At 56.2% G+C, this 14,603-nt stretch overlaps 7 protein-coding genes across 7 annotated transcripts; 5 read left to right on the top strand and 2 right to left on the bottom strand.

Moving 5' to 3' along the window:
• Positions 1–25: 25 nt before the first annotated feature.
• C7974DRAFT_416812 (uncharacterized protein) lies at positions 26–703 on the bottom strand (the record flags this gene model as incomplete). The annotated part of the gene is made up of 1 exon (XM_046144021.1): positions 26–703. One exon carries the CDS (start codon positions 701–703, stop codon positions 26–28), a length of 678 nt encoding a protein of 225 aa, XP_045993498.1.
• A 639-nt stretch (positions 704–1,342) lies between these two features.
• Positions 1,343–2,988, top strand: C7974DRAFT_402278 (Lactonase, 7-bladed beta-propeller-domain-containing protein). Its single transcript, XM_046142683.1, has one exon. It carries the CDS (start codon positions 1,607–1,609, stop codon positions 2,783–2,785), a length of 1,179 nt encoding a protein of 392 aa, XP_045993499.1. The 5' UTR covers positions 1,343–1,606; the 3' UTR covers positions 2,786–2,988.
• A 461-nt stretch (positions 2,989–3,449) lies between these two features.
• Positions 3,450–5,893, top strand: C7974DRAFT_442497 (uncharacterized protein). The gene has a single exon (XM_046145406.1). The coding sequence runs from the start codon at positions 3,609–3,611 to the stop codon at positions 5,664–5,666; it is 2,058 nt and encodes a 685-aa protein (XP_045993500.1). The 5' UTR covers positions 3,450–3,608; the 3' UTR covers positions 5,667–5,893.
• A 799-nt stretch (positions 5,894–6,692) lies between these two features.
• On the top strand, positions 6,693–7,693 carry C7974DRAFT_442501 (uncharacterized protein; the record flags this gene model as incomplete). The annotated part of the gene is made up of 2 exons (XM_046145407.1): positions 6,693–6,971; positions 7,020–7,693. 2 exons carry the CDS (start codon positions 6,693–6,695, stop codon positions 7,314–7,316), a joined length of 576 nt encoding a protein of 191 aa, XP_045993501.1. The 3' UTR covers positions 7,317–7,693.
• Positions 7,694–7,805: 112 nt separating this feature from the next.
• Positions 7,806–8,571, top strand: C7974DRAFT_402282 (uncharacterized protein). Its single transcript, XM_046142684.1, has 2 exons — positions 7,806–8,014; positions 8,109–8,571. Exons 1-2 carry the CDS (start codon positions 7,840–7,842, stop codon positions 8,513–8,515), a joined length of 582 nt encoding a protein of 193 aa, XP_045993502.1. The 5' UTR covers positions 7,806–7,839; the 3' UTR covers positions 8,516–8,571.
• Positions 8,572–10,536, bottom strand: C7974DRAFT_402287 (GTP-binding protein rho2 precursor). Its single transcript, XM_046142685.1, has 3 exons — positions 10,066–10,536; positions 9,506–9,584; positions 8,572–9,437 (listed from the first exon to the last, which is right to left on the bottom strand). The coding sequence occupies exons 1-3, from the start codon at positions 10,104–10,106 to the stop codon at positions 8,946–8,948; spliced, it is 612 nt and encodes a 203-aa protein (XP_045993503.1). The 5' UTR covers positions 10,107–10,536; the 3' UTR covers positions 8,572–8,945.
• A 202-nt stretch (positions 10,537–10,738) lies between these two features.
• On the top strand, positions 10,739–14,419 carry C7974DRAFT_50437 (uncharacterized protein). Its single transcript, XM_046146748.1, has 4 exons — positions 10,739–11,501; positions 11,568–11,806; positions 11,857–12,110; positions 12,159–14,419. The coding sequence occupies exons 1-4, from the start codon at positions 10,825–10,827 to the stop codon at positions 14,268–14,270; spliced, it is 3,282 nt and encodes a 1,093-aa protein (XP_045993504.1). The 5' UTR covers positions 10,739–10,824; the 3' UTR covers positions 14,271–14,419.
• The last annotated feature ends 184 nt before the right edge of the window (positions 14,420–14,603 follow it).

The following is a 14,603-nucleotide window of genomic DNA, read 5'->3' on the forward strand; positions in this document are numbered from 1 at the left end:
CCGAAAAGTCCGAATGCGCCGAGTCCTAGGCAATCTCCTCTTTTTGTCTTAGTGTCCATTCCCTCTCAGTGAAGGTCCGCAGCTCAGTACACCATTCATCAAATTTTCGCTCTAGAGTTTTCCGATAAAGCCATTTGACAGTGTGCGCCAGCATGCCGCCCATGACCTCCCATGTTCGTACTTCGCATTCCCCCTCGCCTCTTACGATGACCTCGTGGAAGCGCTCCGTGGTGAGTCCCTTGGCGAAGAAGTCGATCTTGTCACCCTTCCAAGCAACACGATACACATTTGACAGATCTGTCGTGTATATTGGAGACGCCTCAAGAGTGGCGGATGGAATGTACGAAGAGGGTTCTGAAGGTGTGGACACGTCGCTGATGATGAGGTGTGTGGGTGTCTGTTTTGAACCAGGGTTTCCCATTACAGCGAAGAAGGTGAACTTGGTACCCAGTCTCAGCTCAGCAGACTTGCTCTCTGCTCCGTCGCTGGGATCCCGAGCCACAGAAGAAGGCAGCTCACTGATCACAACTTTAGGAACAAAGGTACACCATTTCGGGTAGGTAGAAGTGTCCAACAGCGTAGCAAAGACGAACGAAGCAGGCGCATTAATTCGTGCCGATCCTGTTATTGCGAACACGCTCTCTTGCAGCGAGACTGTAGGGGTTGAGATACCCGCCGTCGGTGGCCATTCGCCTTCGGTCATGGCAGTATGCAGGCTGATGAAAATAGAGGTCGCAGGTGGCACAAGAACGTGTTGTTTTGACGCAGAGGTCCTTGTTCGGGCTAGGTAGGTATGGTGCCACTGCTCTGCGCAATACGTCATACCTGATATCTCGTTGATACGACAACCCGCATGTATCCTTCATCGCCAGTTTCAAGATATTCGCTCAACGCTCGTTCGCAATCTAATACAACACACTTCCCTACCAGCTTAACTTCTACACGCGCTTCTGCTTGCATGTGACCAGCGACTTCTTCGTCGCGTAGGGCCAAGCAGCCGGGTGCCCGATAAAGTGGAGCAGATTACTGTCCAGGCGGGCACAACAGTACGGTGTAATACATATGTGGGAGATAGCATTAGTCCTCATGTGGCGCTCTACTCACGGAAGCTTCATCGGTATGTAGATGAACAGTAAGAGTGGAAAGAGGTACAGTCAGCGACGCCGCGTTCTACCTCCAACGGTGTCACGTATACATTTAGAACAGCCAGCAGCGCCAAAAATGGCGTTCGCTGCGCGCAAGGAAAACCACTGCCGGGTTCACCGCCCCCCGCATTCTGTGATTAGGGGGCTCTGTGGGGGCTTTTCTCCGGATGATGCGGACCCCAGCCCCAGCGCCCCAAGCAATTCGATAATGTAAAATATCCGATTTCGGGGGGTCTTCCCTTCTGGACCTACGCTAGAAACGCTGTAGCAGCCCGAAAAACGTGTTCTTGAATCGGACCGTTGGGCTTGCGCCTCTTCAAAACAATGTTTCAAGTGTAGGCCAAGCATGCAAGCGCAATAAAGAAGGGACGATCGCGCTTATTATACACAGGGAGCCATTAGTGTACATAAAGCACTACTGCCCGCAAGAAAAAGGACAATTCCAGATTCGTTTCCCTACAATGTTGCCAACCCAAACGTTGTTGTTCCCGTTTTTCGGCGGAGCTGCGGCTGCAGCGAACCTTTACGCCTCCCACTATTCTGGATCTATCACGCACCTGACTTTCAACAGCAATTCTTTGGCGATTGTGAGCTCAGAAAAAACAGGTCAGACATTGCCCAGTTGGATCACGTATGATTCTGTCGGCAAGAAACTCTACGTCCCCGACGAGAATTTCCTCAATGGGAACGCAGTACTTGTATCTTACTCCACCAACGCCAAGGGTGCTCTGACCAAGACGGGGAATACCACAACTCCGAATGGTGGGGTATCCACAGTCCTGTACGGTGGGAAAGATGGCAGGGGCTTCATCGCCACTGCACACTACCAGACCGCTCAAATATCGACATACAAACTGCCTCTGAAAGATGGCAAGCCACTCCAGACTGTGGAGTACACCCTCGATGGCCCTGGCGCGAACCCGGATCGCCAGGAGGCACCCCACCCACATCAAGTCCTTGTCGACCCAACTGGCGAGTTCTTGCTTGTGCCCGATCTCGGCTCCGACAAGATTCACATCAACAAAATCGACAAGAAGTCCGGCAAACTCACCCCATGCCCATCCACAAAGACAATTTTCGGCGCAGGTCCTCGCCACGCGGCTTTCTGGTCGCCTTCTTACTCCAAAACAAGAGTCGCGCCTGGCGCGGGCACTGTCCTCTACGTTGCTAATGAGCTCTCCAATACCGTGACAGGGTGGAGTGTATCGTATCCTCACGGCGGCTGCTTGAGCCTGACGCAGGGGCAAAGCATTACGCCCTACAAAGGCAATAGTTCCGCGCCCGTTGGTACAAGTCTGGGTGAGATCAGAGTCCAAGGTAACTTCCTGTACACGTCCAACCGCGCCGATCAGTCTTTCAAGCCCTACGACTCCCTGACTCAGTACACCATCGCGTCTAATGGCGCACTAGCCTGGACTGCGCTTACGTCCTCGTACGGGTTGTTGCCGCGTAGCTTCGAGATCAACAAGGCGGGAGACTATGTGGCGATCGGCGGTCAGACATCGGACAACGTCGCTATTGTGAAGCGCGACGTTGCGACGGGGAGGCTGGGCGCGCTTGTAGCGAACGTGACCGTTACTGGGCCGTTGGATCCTAATTCAGGCGGTGCGGGTCTCAACACTGTTATATGGGCGGAGTAGAAGCTCTCAAGCGGGACTCATGTTTGAGATAAGAGGCAGTCCCGTAGTCATGATCATTACTGTTAATCGAGCATTCTGGTATGTTCGGGATACATGAACACCAGCTGACTGTATGCGATTATGCGATTATGCGTAAAATTTATCTACATTACCATTAGCAGGTCAATCTCGTATCTACCTAGGTGCTTACCCTGATAGTCTGGTCCGTTGCTCTGGCAGGAGGATCCCAGCAGCCACCTTCCATACAATGAGGGACCCTTCCATCTTCTAACAGTGTGCCGCTTGCAGCATCTGCCAGCATCTTCTCCGTCTCAGGTCAGACTCTTGTTTCCGTGCTTGGGCCATATTGCGCTTCTATCATCATCGCATTGATACTCACCCCTTTCGCTTCTTCACAAAACCCATGATGCAGTTTGAGCCTCCTTTGGGCGATACCTTCCACGCGTATCGTAAAGCGACGGATGATGTCGTGCAGTGGATCGCGACCACAGCGGGTGCGGCCGGTACCGTGATAGATTCGTCCGAGATCGACACACCATCAGCGCTTCGATCATTTCTTCAGAAGATGAAGAACAAACATACAACCCCGCTTTCATTCATGAGAAGGCCCAAGGGAAAGAGTCGCGCCCAAACCACCCCTTCGCCTTCAACAGTTCGACTGTCTTACAAGGATTTACGTTGCATGGCAAAGGTAATCTCGAATACACCCAACGTCGAAGTGGATTACAACGTCTTAGTCGTGCTCAAAGGCATAATACAATCTCGAAAAGGGTTTGCAACGTAGTGTGTCCGCAATCAAGACAGAGGAACGATCACACCGACCATGACGAGAAACAATAGGTGGCGACGTCGCATCATACGGTTGTTGGAGCATGTCCTCGAGGACCTACAACGCCGGCCTCCCAGCCTTGAGCAAGCCGCGATCGTGGACAAACTTGCAGCTCTGAGCAATCGTGCCGACAGTATGTTCGAGGGCCTTGAGCCAGTCGAGGTCACCGAGTCGCTCTACTACACCAGACAAATTGAGATACCTCACAAGGAGGATCACACACGTTACCGGCTAAAGGACTGTGCTGAAGACACGGCTTTTGCTTTATATTGCTTCATGCAAGATGCAACCTATCTCCGACTATTCTCGATACGAGCCTGGCATGAGTTTGCCATTGGACAGATCGGCATACATACTGCAACCTTTTGTATGAACAGTGCCGACGCGCAAATCAGAGACATGACAGAAGAGCTTCTGGATACTTTCGATTACTTCGATGATACCTGGACGACTCGTATGCACCCAAAAATCGATGCATTCATGCGACAGCATTGCGGTAACGACGCACTAGTGGCTGGAATTCCTCTTGATAAGATCAAACCCGACTGCGAAGACGTCACCTTTGCAAGGCATGCAACGCGAAGACTAGGCTTCTATGCCTGCACTCTGATGTGTGTGAACACAACGCGGTTACTGTTCGAGGCCTTTCTTGGAGATCCTGGTCGATATTTGGGCGCAAACTTGGACGAAATGTGTTTGCTAAAGTCTCTTTACCAGCTACGGTGTCTTGAATGGCTAGAAGATGAAGTCTCATCAGATATCAAGCTCGACTGCACGTACCGGATAGCGTGTGCCCTTGTGTTGGGTCATATCGACACCGATGCTGTTTTTGCTGCACAGATGTTACTCGATATCCAACAGCAGGTCAGTCCTCGTATCATCAGTATTGATGACATACTCAATCACATTACTCAAGATTATCTTGATCTTTACCAGGCCTATCGCCCAGCGTGGGACAATGAGAGGCTGATGGCGTCCCGTCCGTGGACCGTACAGCGCATGTGCAAACAGTACTCTCGTTTTGATAAACTTGCCGAACACCCACAAAATATAATTATTCAAGAAGTCATGGAGCATTGGGAGCACGCTACTGGAAGGAATTATACGATTCCGGGGTTTCGACTTACACAATATGTCCCTTCGCTCATCGGACAACGCGCGACTCTGTATCGCATCCGGTTTCAAATTGACTTCATGCATGTCGTCAATGAAACCGGACACGTTCTAACAGCCATCCATCTTTACAACGCTGCAAGAAACTCTGGAGCACTGCAGCTTCAAAGATGGGAGGACATGGAATGGTTCATGGACCACCAGTCCCTCTTTAAAGTCTTCGCCGGCGAACCACCAGCGGCGAACATATTATACGCTTGCCAGTTTTGTCTAGCTTATGGCCTTGATGCGGCCAAATTCGCAGTCAATCGCAGACCTGCAGTAATGCGGCGAGTCAAAAACGATATCTACATTGAAGGTGTCCCACCCAGAGGTTTGGAAAGTTGTTCACAACTTGTAAGAATATCCGACAATAACACGACTTACCCGCAGCCTCGATCTATTCTGAAGACCACCGAAGAACTTGCTAAGATTCATCTGAATGTTTTCTCGCCCTACGGTACACCCAACAAAATGGGGATTCTCATCGCCGCCAAAGAGTCACACGAGAGCGACGATGAGGCGCTCAGTTTTGACATCTTCAAATTCCATCTGAAGTGTGCTCAACTGCTGACAAACATTCGTGACCTCTGTCTCAAAGAAGCACCAGACGACTATCCTACCATGACATTTGGTGGTGAAGATGGCATTAACCCCACAATCGCAGAGCTTCTCCGCGACCTGACTGACTCTCCACGTTGCCACGGAAGGATGTGGCCCAAAGCTGTCAAGTTGCTGGACAATGTGATCCAAAGGGAAGGTTCGGAATGTCTCGACATGGCCTTTGAGCGTATGAAAATGACAACGCTGGATCCCGTCCACAGAGATAGCGGTATGTCCAGTTCGGATCCAAATACCCCGCAAAAGACTTCGCCTCGTACATCACTCGATGGGAAATGAGAGAGCGATGATAGAGCGTCTAGTGTCCACACAATTCAGGGAATCCAGAGCACCAAGGAACTAGTCAATTCAGACCAGACCCCCCAAGATGTCTCAGCTGGGCAGAAATCGCCTAGTAGCAGATGAGGTAGGCTCATGAGATCCGTACAAGATTATGCTGAAATGGTATAGTTCGCGTCGAGTAGAGATTGAGAACTTAGACTGCTCGAAGCAGTAGCGCATTCTGGATCCGGTGCCTACGACAATTCAAAAGTCGGCCAACGGGAACGATCAACTGGTAGCCCAGAGAGCACGTCTATAAGCTCATAGTCGTGTCAGCGTAGAAAACACAGGCAGTGCTGCTTGTCTACGGGCTCGTTTCTCTCGAACCTAAGAAATTCTGTCAAAGTACAGGCACTGACCTGAGGGTTCTAAGAGGGCTCCGTGGCTTTGGAGTAGTGGGAAGACGGGAATACCTACCGTTGTCTCCGTAGACGACCATCATAAGGTTTCAGTCAACGTACAAGATAAGGGTGCTTACTTTCTTTACTTGTCGTCAATCGGTTTGTGTGTATCGTGCACACCCCGTGAAGCACTCTGTCTTATGTTGGTAGTAGCCCCCACATTTCTGCAAGCATCGATATCTCAGCCGACCCACGCTGTTGTACTGCAGCCGCCAATTTCATCCAAGGCCGTGGCTCACCGTGAGCGCGACCGGATCGTGGGGTTAATAAACCGAGCTCGTAACTGCTACAATACTTCCCATGCTGCTTCCTGCGATCTTATGCCTCTCACTCGGATTGTTCACTGTTTCACTTTCACAGTGATGCGTCCCACACTTCACCAGTCACCCGGAGTCTGTGCGTAAAGGCTGCGCACGGTTGAGTATAATCCCCCTTCACAACAATCAGTAGATCCTAACAAGTCTTGCTTTTGTTACAGTCCCTACATTGTCAATTCGTACATGACTGCGGCAATTGATGATGCGCCCATGAACATCGCGCACACCACACCGTCGTCAGTCAAACCCGAATCTAGCAAAACGACATGAGTGCCAGCGGCAAAACGATGCCTCCTTCACTTGGTGATTCCGACCATTCGTTCACAGTCAACGGCAAAGCAAAAGTACACACCGACCCGTTCGCCAAGTACACGAAGCACGGCCACGAGGGCATTCTCCAGCTACAAGAGGCAGTCGCCACCGTTCTCTTCACCGCGTCACCTGAAACCCTCATGTCCTTTGTCGATCCGATGGTACACAACTTCAAGGCTGTCTTCAAGAGCGACAAGCAGCTTGTCATCTGGCGCAAAGGAAACGCCGTCTTCGTACGCCCCGCCTCTCCCGTTGAACAGGTAGCAACTAACAAGACATAGATTGGCACCTTCGAACATCACCCATCGATGAAAGTATTCGGGTTCGAGCACCTTGTCGGCGTAGCAATTGGCTACGATGGCTCCTGGCGCGTGATCAAAAGCAGCGGCAATGCCTTTTGCGAGAGCAGATGGTCTGAGGTGTGGAGTGGCAAGTACCGATGCTTCGGCGGTGCGAACAGGATGGTAGCCGAGTATGAAGACATGGTGGCGGAGAAGGGACAGCGTGCGGCGATGCTGGCTGCGAAGATTCTGGATGGAGGGTTTGGTACAGCCAAGATGCAGCTCAAAACTACGTGAGCGTCCGTAGCGAATGGGCCTAGTTTTCTGCGTGTGAGAGTTCTTGCATGACCCCGAGTTCAGCGAACAAGTACATGTCTCGTGCCGCGAGAGAAACGTGACGTTAGGTTGCTCTGCTGTTGAGTGATTATACTTCGAAACTCATGCTTTACATGGACCGCAGCACGTATTCGATAGTAAATGATTGTCCAGGCATTCGTCTCAACTTGTAGAGACTGCTCTACACTGAGAATGTCTGTTCCGCGTGCACGTCTAGGTTCAGATGGTTCAGACGAGACTCCTCGGGGCACGGTTAGAATGGAGGCTAACGTCCAGTACAGTGATTGACTTGCTTGTCAATTTGTTCTTTCTGGCAGCGGCGACTTTTTGCTATCAGGACAGGCATGGTGCAGTGATCGCCCTTCAATGATGTGTCTCGCGGCTCAACTCCACACTAGCGCATGCTTGGCGAAACATTTCGAGGACCTCGATGCCCGCAATACACCATCCACGACACAGCGCTTGCGCCGCCGTCACCTTCGCCATGAATCTCTCTACGCTGCGACCCGTCTTCCGGCCATTCAGCGCTGCCGCCTCGCTCTTCCGCACCCCCGCCACACAATGCGCTGCGACACGTACGCCAGCCACGACATCGCCCTTCTCCTCGACGGCACGCCTGGAGAAGCGTCAGAAGGGCCCGGGGATAGACCCGCGAATCAGTACGTGGCCCACGACTATGCGCAGGACAGGCGTTTGATCCACAGCCGCTATGCACCACTGGGTGGCGCGCAGAGAAGCTGACATGGACTCCAGCCAATATCCGCTACCACCTCTCGCACCCGCTCACGCCGCGGCCGCTGCACTTCTCCCGCAACCGGTTCCTGCGCCACTGGACGATTCACCGCGCGTGGATGCTGTTTCTGCGCAAGCGCCGCTGGGCCGAGGAGCGCGAACTCGAACGCCAATACATGTCGATGCGCGCCGCGTGTGAGCATCTGCGTTTGATGGACTCGAATGGCAACCAGGTCGGTGAAGAGGAAGCTGGAGGTCAGGGTCCTGATGCTGGACGTCTGGGTGTGAGGGGTCGTGACGTGGGTAGGCTGTACAGGAGTGCGATGATCAAGAGGGGCATCTGGGGGAGTGTGCCTGTAGAGTACGCGAGGGTGCAGACAGAGTATCCAAGTCGGCAAGGCTGGAATCATGAGTGGACACGGAACTAGAGACGACAGGCAGAGCACGGGTGTATTATATTGTATTTGGGGCTCAAGTGTCAACAATGGTTATGCGTGATAAAATTAGCGCTCGGCAGTTATATGCTGTACCCGATTCCGACCAGGTTTTCCCAAAGCTATGCTTCGCCCATACAGGCAGAGAGTGACGACGGATGATAGCCCGTCATCGTCATTAGTCCGCCAGACCACATGTCCGCCCTTTGGCAACAACCCTAATGCTTAATATGTCCAGGAGAACTGAAGCATTCTGACCACCATGGCCACAGGAGCTTTTCGAACTGAAATGTAGACAAACAACGCAGGAAACAGATGCAGCAGACGCTTAAGAACGCCTGGCATTTGGTGATGGCCCAAAAGAAGAAATAACGCCGCCCAATGCTAACGATACGCGAAAGAAGCTCGCAGAGGGCTTGGCCTTTTAGAGGACCACGCAGCCACAGCCAGCGCCCTCTTTCTTGTCGACGGACAATAGTGCAGCGCGCGTAGCAGCTTCAAAGACGTCGTCAACACCGTCTCCTGTCAGCGAGGAGCATTCAAGGTATTTGCGAGCGCCAATCATCTCCTTCATGTCGCTGCCCTGCTTCGGCGTGGTAAAACGGAGCGACTTTTTCCTCATCTCCTCCTGGGCAAGGGGGTCGTCGCGGAGATCCTTCTTCAGGCCAATGAGTATGATGGGGATGCCTTGGCATCTTTCACGTGCCTCCTCAGCCCACTTGTGCTTGACGTTCTCAAGCGAGTCAGGTGAGTCGACGGAGAAACCGATGAGGATGACATGCGCTTTGCTGTAAGCGAGCGGGCGTAAGCGTTCGTAATCCTCTTGGCCGGCGGTATCCCAGAGGGCCAGCTGGACCGACTTGCCGTCTACTCTGCAGTCTGTGACGTAGTTTTCAAAGACGGTGGGAACATAACGCTGCACAGGCGGTTAGCAGGTTACATTGACGGTGGAGAGGTGGCGCAGGGAGCGGTGGAGGTACGCACGGTTGGGAAGTAGCCGAGGGTGAATACGCTGAGAAGACTAGTCTTGCCGCAAGCTCCATCGCCGATAATTACTAATTTCCTGGTGGTCTTAGATCAGCATGCTGTGTGGCACAGACGGAGGGCAGACGCGAATACGGCTAGCGAGGGCGGACGAGCATCAGAGACTGGAGGGAGAAGGGTCGTGGGCGAAATGGTGAGAAAATTGTACGAGGGTCGATAGACGTGGACATGGGGAGGCATGTACGGGGCCTATTTTTAGACCAGGGTGTGGTCGGACCGGGGCACCAATGCAGGCTACGGCTGGGCCGGGGTCGCGACAGCTCCAAACAATGCACGCACTGCAGCGTGGCACGGCGAAAGCTGCGCACTTTTCGCCGCCGCCGCAGGAGCAGCAGGAGCAGCAGCAGCCGCAGAAGCAGCAGCAGGAGCAGCAGCCGCAGTCGTAGCAGAGGGGGCGGGGCAAGGGGAGAAGGGGACGGCGGCGGCGGGTCGCTGAGGGCGATGCAAGGCGCAACAGCAAGGGTGCCGATCTGATGACAGACGAGGAAACGGCGACTTACCGACGCATGACCGGCTCGCCATTGTTCTGCTGCTGAGACATGGTGGGCGGGGGCCGTGGAGGCAGTGCGGGCGGGCGGCGGTTGCAGGCGGGCGGCGGGCGTCGCGACAGAGAGCGCGGGCAGGACGAGGGCCGCGGGCGAGCGAGCAGCGCGGACGGCGGACGGCGGCTGGCGACGGGGGGTGCGGGCAGCGGCGGGCAGCGCAGAGCAAGGTGCTGGGCGAGGGCGAGACAGCGAGGCGGCGGGCGGGCGTGTGAGGGCGCGTGTCTGGGAGGGCTGGCAGCGAGCGGCGGGCGAGAGCGAGAGGCGGCGAGACAGACGGCGGGCGGGCGGGCGCAGGCTTAAGAATAGCAGCGGCGGGGCCGGGCGCGGCGTGCAGGGCGCGGCAATAGTCGACGGTCGGGCGCTGCGGGTGGGACGCGGACGTGCTGGAGAGTCGGGCGAGGTGCGTGGTGCGTGGTGTGGTGCGTGGTGCGCGGTGCGCTGGGGTGCTGCGCCTGCCTCTGCCTGGAAGGGACGGGCGCCCAGCCCGACTCCGACCACAGACACAGACCACTCACGACGCCCGCGACACACCGCGCTGCTCCGCGACTGTCGCGACCGCTGCGCCCACACGCCCGCCGCCGCCGCCCGCCGCCGTCCCCGGCCCCGTCGCCCTGCCCGCCGCCCCGAGCCTGCGCGCTCGCCGGCCCTCGGGCCCTGCCACCGCCTGCAGAACCTCGTCTGCCGCTGCTGCCAGCCTCCCGCCGCACCGCTGCCATGGCCCACGGCCCCAGCGCGCTGCCCGCCATGCCGCCCAATGGCGCCCCCGTCAACCGCAAGAAGCAGAAGCGGCGCGAGAAGGAGGCCGCGAAGAAGGCCGCCCACCCGGACCCCGCCCTGCTGCGCGACCCGCCGTCCGACGACGACGCCGACTTCTACTCGGACGACGACGCCGCGCCCTACGACCAGCACGCCTACGCCGCCAACGGCCACTACCCGCAGCCCTACGCCCACGCCCACGCTCACGCCCACGCTCACGCTCACACCCTCGCCCACGCCCCCATGGCCGCGCCCGCTGCCAAGAAGGCGAAGCGCAAGAAGAGGCCCGCCCCGCCGCCGCCGCCGCCGCCGCTGGCCTACGCGTCGCACCCCGTGCCGCGCCACAGCCCGCCGCCCGCTCACGCCCACGCTCACGCCCACGCCCCCGCCCCGCGCAAGGATCGCATCTGGAACACGTCGACCCAGGAGGAGCGCGAGCGCATCCGCGAGTTCTGGCTGTCGCTCGGCGAGGACGAGCGCAAGTCGCTGGTCAAGATCGAGAAGGAGGCCGTCCTGCGCAAGATGAAGGAGCAGCAGAAGCACTCGTGCAGCTGCTCCGTGTGCGGCCGCAAGCGCACCGCCATCGAGGAGGAGCTGGAGGTTCTATATGATGCATATTATGAAGAACTCGAGCAGTACGCCCACCTCCAGCAAGACGTCGCCGCTTTCTTGCCAGCTGCTAATTACCGCCATGTCTCCAGTGCCCCGCACCCGCGCCCGCTCATGGCCCCCCACCCCCCGCCTGCCCATGGCCGCCGCTACGCCGACGACGACGACGATGAGGAGGACGACGATGACGACGACGACTACTCGGGCGAGGAAGAGGACTATTCCAACAGCGACATCTCGTCCGAGGGCGACTACAGCTCCGAGGAGCGCAGTCTGCCGCCGCCCGAAGCCTCCGACTTCCTCCACTTTGGAAGCAGCCTGCAGGTCAAAGGTAACTTCCTGCTGTCCGTACCTGCCGTCACCGCTAACAAGCCTTTCCAGGGGGGATACTGACCGTTGCCGACGATCTGCTCAAGAACGACGGGAAGAAGTTCATCGAGATGATGGAGCAGCTTGCCGAGCGCCGAATGCAGCGAGAAGAGGAGGCCCAATACCAGGCTCACCCAAGCATGTACCAGACCCACAACTCCCACACCCACGGCCCTCCGCCCGAAGAAGACGACTTTGACGACGAGGGGGACGAGGAAGAGGGCTACGAGGACGAGGACTATGAGGAGGACGACGAGGACGAGGACGTGCGTACTGTTGGCGAGATCGCAGCTATCTTGGCTAATGGATTGCAGGATACCATGACGGAGGAGCAGAGGATGGAGGAGGGGCGGCGAATGTTTCAGATTTTTGCAGCGCGCATGTTTGAGCAACGAGTCCTCCAGGCGTATCGAGAAAAGGTGGCTGCAGAGCGCCAACAGCGGCTGCTCGAGGAGCTCGCCGAGGAGGACGAGCGCAAAGACCAGAAAGAGGCCAAGAAGCTGAAAGAGGCCCAGAAACGGAAAGAGAAAAAGGACAAGCAGAGACAGCAGAAGGCTGAGGAGAAGGCTCGCAAGGATGCCGAGCAGGCCGCCAAAGAAGCTGAGCTCAAAGCTGCAGAGGAGAAGCGACTGGAGGAGCAACGTAAGAAGCGGGAGGAGGCGCGGAGAAAGAAAGAGGCCGAACGCAAGGCCCAGGAAGAAGAGAAGCAGCGAAAGGAAGCCGAACGCCAGAAACGCCAGCTAGAAGAGCGGGAACGGCAGCAGGAATCCGAGAGGAAAGCACGTGAAGCCAAAGCCCACGAGAAGAAGGCCAAAGAGGAGGTCAAGCGAAAGGAGCGCGAAGAGCGAGAGAGAGAGGCTCGTGAAAAGAAGGGTCAGGAAGACAAAGAGAGGAGAGAACGCGATGCGAAGGCAAAAGCAGACAAGCATGCTGCGGCAGTTGGTGCACGGAAGGCGTCACAGCCACCCGTTGCGCTGCCACCCCAGTTGTTGAAGCAAACATCGTCTTCCGGCATGCCTTCACCTCACGTCACTCCAGCCCTGCCCAAGGCGCCGACGCCCAATCGACCTCGTCAAGCCTCACAGCAAGGCTCGCACGGTTCCTCGCCGAACACACCACAGGCCGCGCCAGGGACCAGCAAATCCATCTCGCCCTCCAACGGCCACAGACCTGTTATGCCAAAGTCGATCTTGACAAAACCAACAGCTGGGCAGCAGCAAAATTATCTTCAGCACGGTCAGCCAGGGCTACCAATGCCTCCATTCGCACCTCCACCGGGCATGCCAGGGCCACCAGGGCTTAACATGGGTGGAATGCCCCCAGGTCTGAACGGCTTCCCCGGACAAGGCTCGATGATACCCGGCATGATGGCTCCTCGTCCAGGCATGCCTCCGTTCCCGCCGCAGCTTGGCACACAGAACTTTCGCGGCTTCCCTCCGCCAGGGATGCCAATGGGTCGCGGGTTCCCGATCGATGGTCCCCCAGGCTTTGGACCCATGGCAGGATTCGGAGGACCAAATCAGATCCCTGGGTTCGGCATGGGAATGTCACCCCATTCAAGACAAGGTTCTGGATCCTTCGACAGGCTGCCAAGTGTTGACAGTCCCATCTCGGGTCCTCAGGCCCAGCCAATACAGCGACCAACGCCCATCAAGCGTCCATCGAGCAACAAAGCAGGAGACGATGATGTACGACCTGATATCGACGACCTTGCCGACCACTTGGGCAGCAAGGCTCTACTGGACGACGCAGAAGACATTCCCGAGCCTCTTGAGCGGCGATCAAGCGTACAGCAGCACGGTTCCTTCAGAGGCACTTCTATGGGTTTCGGATTCGCAGACGCGCCGATACCCTCCAGAAACGATTCTTTCTCTGCGTTTGGAGCGCCCGGTGGCAACATCTGGGGAACACCGCCTATGCCGTTCTCATTGGGCTCTGGGGCCTCATGGGGCAACTCACCCACGTCTGGGTTCTTCAACAATCCATTCCCTGTAAGCAACATGCGCACCAACGAGCGCGGGCCCAATGAACAACGCATAGTATGGCTGCGTCGTATGGTGTGCACCGCATGTAAGATTGTGGCCGCTCGCCAGCCTACACAAGACGGCTATGTTGATGCAGCAGAGGTGCACCAGCAGATTGACAACCTGCGAGTCCCCAGCGAGCCGGCCGTCACGGCTGAGGAGATCAAGGAAGCGTGTGATATCATTGACACAACTCAGACCAACGGCGGTGGTACTCTCGAATACAAGGAATCTGGACCAGGCCATCTTACGCACATCAAGTTCGTGGACATGGCCGCGCCGGCGCCAGCGACGCTGGGTGAGATTGGCAGCCCGGTCCCAAGCCATAGTGTTCTGGTTGGTGGTTTTGGCAACCCCAGACCTTTACTGGGTCTTGGACCTTTTCCTGCACAGGGGTTTTAAGCACGTGCGTCGAGCCTCTTTTCCCTTTCTTTTGCCAGTGGCTGCATCAGTATTTGGTAGCTGCGTGGACCTGGACTTCTTCAACTCTTTAGCTCGTCTCTATCAATGCGCCTCCTTCAGGAAGGCAGCCAAGTTCATCTCTCGCCCAGCTAGGCTCTTTCTGTTGTACAGTGACTCGGGTGATTTGTTCCGCTGATGACGACAGGCACGGCCCTGAGATGTGCACAATGAACATGGGTACATAAAGGCACTGTCTTACGTACATGGGCGTGAAGAAGCGGTCAAGCTCGACTCAGCTCATGTGAACAGCTCAGAACCCCGCCTTCCGCACTC

The sequence above is a fragment of the Boeremia exigua genome (genome assembly GCF_020726555.1).
Source record: "Boeremia exigua strain MPI-SDFR-AT-0100 chromosome Unknown C7974scaffold_11, whole genome shotgun sequence".
Lineage (NCBI taxonomy): Eukaryota > Fungi > Ascomycota > Dothideomycetes > Pleosporales > Didymellaceae > Boeremia > Boeremia exigua.

Excerpts from the sequence above, each read along its gene's own strand:
- C7974DRAFT_402278 (XM_046142683.1), top strand. The coding sequence starts at position 1,607 with ATGTTGCCAACCCAAACGTTGTTGTTCCCGTTTTTCGGCGGAGCTGCG.
- C7974DRAFT_442497 (XM_046145406.1), top strand. The coding sequence starts at position 3,609 with ATGACGAGAAACAATAGGTGGCGACGTCGCATCATACGGTTGTTGGAG.
- C7974DRAFT_402282 (XM_046142684.1), top strand. The coding sequence starts at position 7,840 with ATGAATCTCTCTACGCTGCGACCCGTCTTCCGGCCATTCAGCGCTGCC. Across the intron at positions 8,015-8,108 it reads GGGGATAGACCCGCGAATCA|CCAATATCCGCTACCACCTC; the intron begins GTACGTGGCCCA and ends CATGGACTCCAG.
- C7974DRAFT_402287 (XM_046142685.1), bottom strand. The coding sequence starts at position 10,106 with ATGTCTCAGCAGCAGAACAATGGCGAGCCGGTCATGCGTCG. Across the intron at positions 9,585-10,065 it reads GGCGAGCCGGTCATGCGTCG|GAAATTAGTAATTATCGGCG; the intron begins GTAAGTCGCCGT and ends TAAGACCACCAG. Across the intron at positions 9,438-9,505 it reads CCCTCGGCTACTTCCCAACC|CGTTATGTTCCCACCGTCTT; the intron begins GTGCGTACCTCC and ends CCGCCTGTGCAG.
- C7974DRAFT_50437 (XM_046146748.1), top strand. The coding sequence starts at position 10,825 with ATGGCCCACGGCCCCAGCGCGCTGCCCGCCATGCCGCCCAATGGCGCC. Across the intron at positions 11,807-11,856 it reads AAGCAGCCTGCAGGTCAAAG|GGGGGATACTGACCGTTGCC; the intron begins GTAACTTCCTGC and ends AAGCCTTTCCAG. Across the intron at positions 12,111-12,158 it reads AGGACGACGAGGACGAGGAC|GATACCATGACGGAGGAGCA; the intron begins GTGCGTACTGTT and ends AATGGATTGCAG.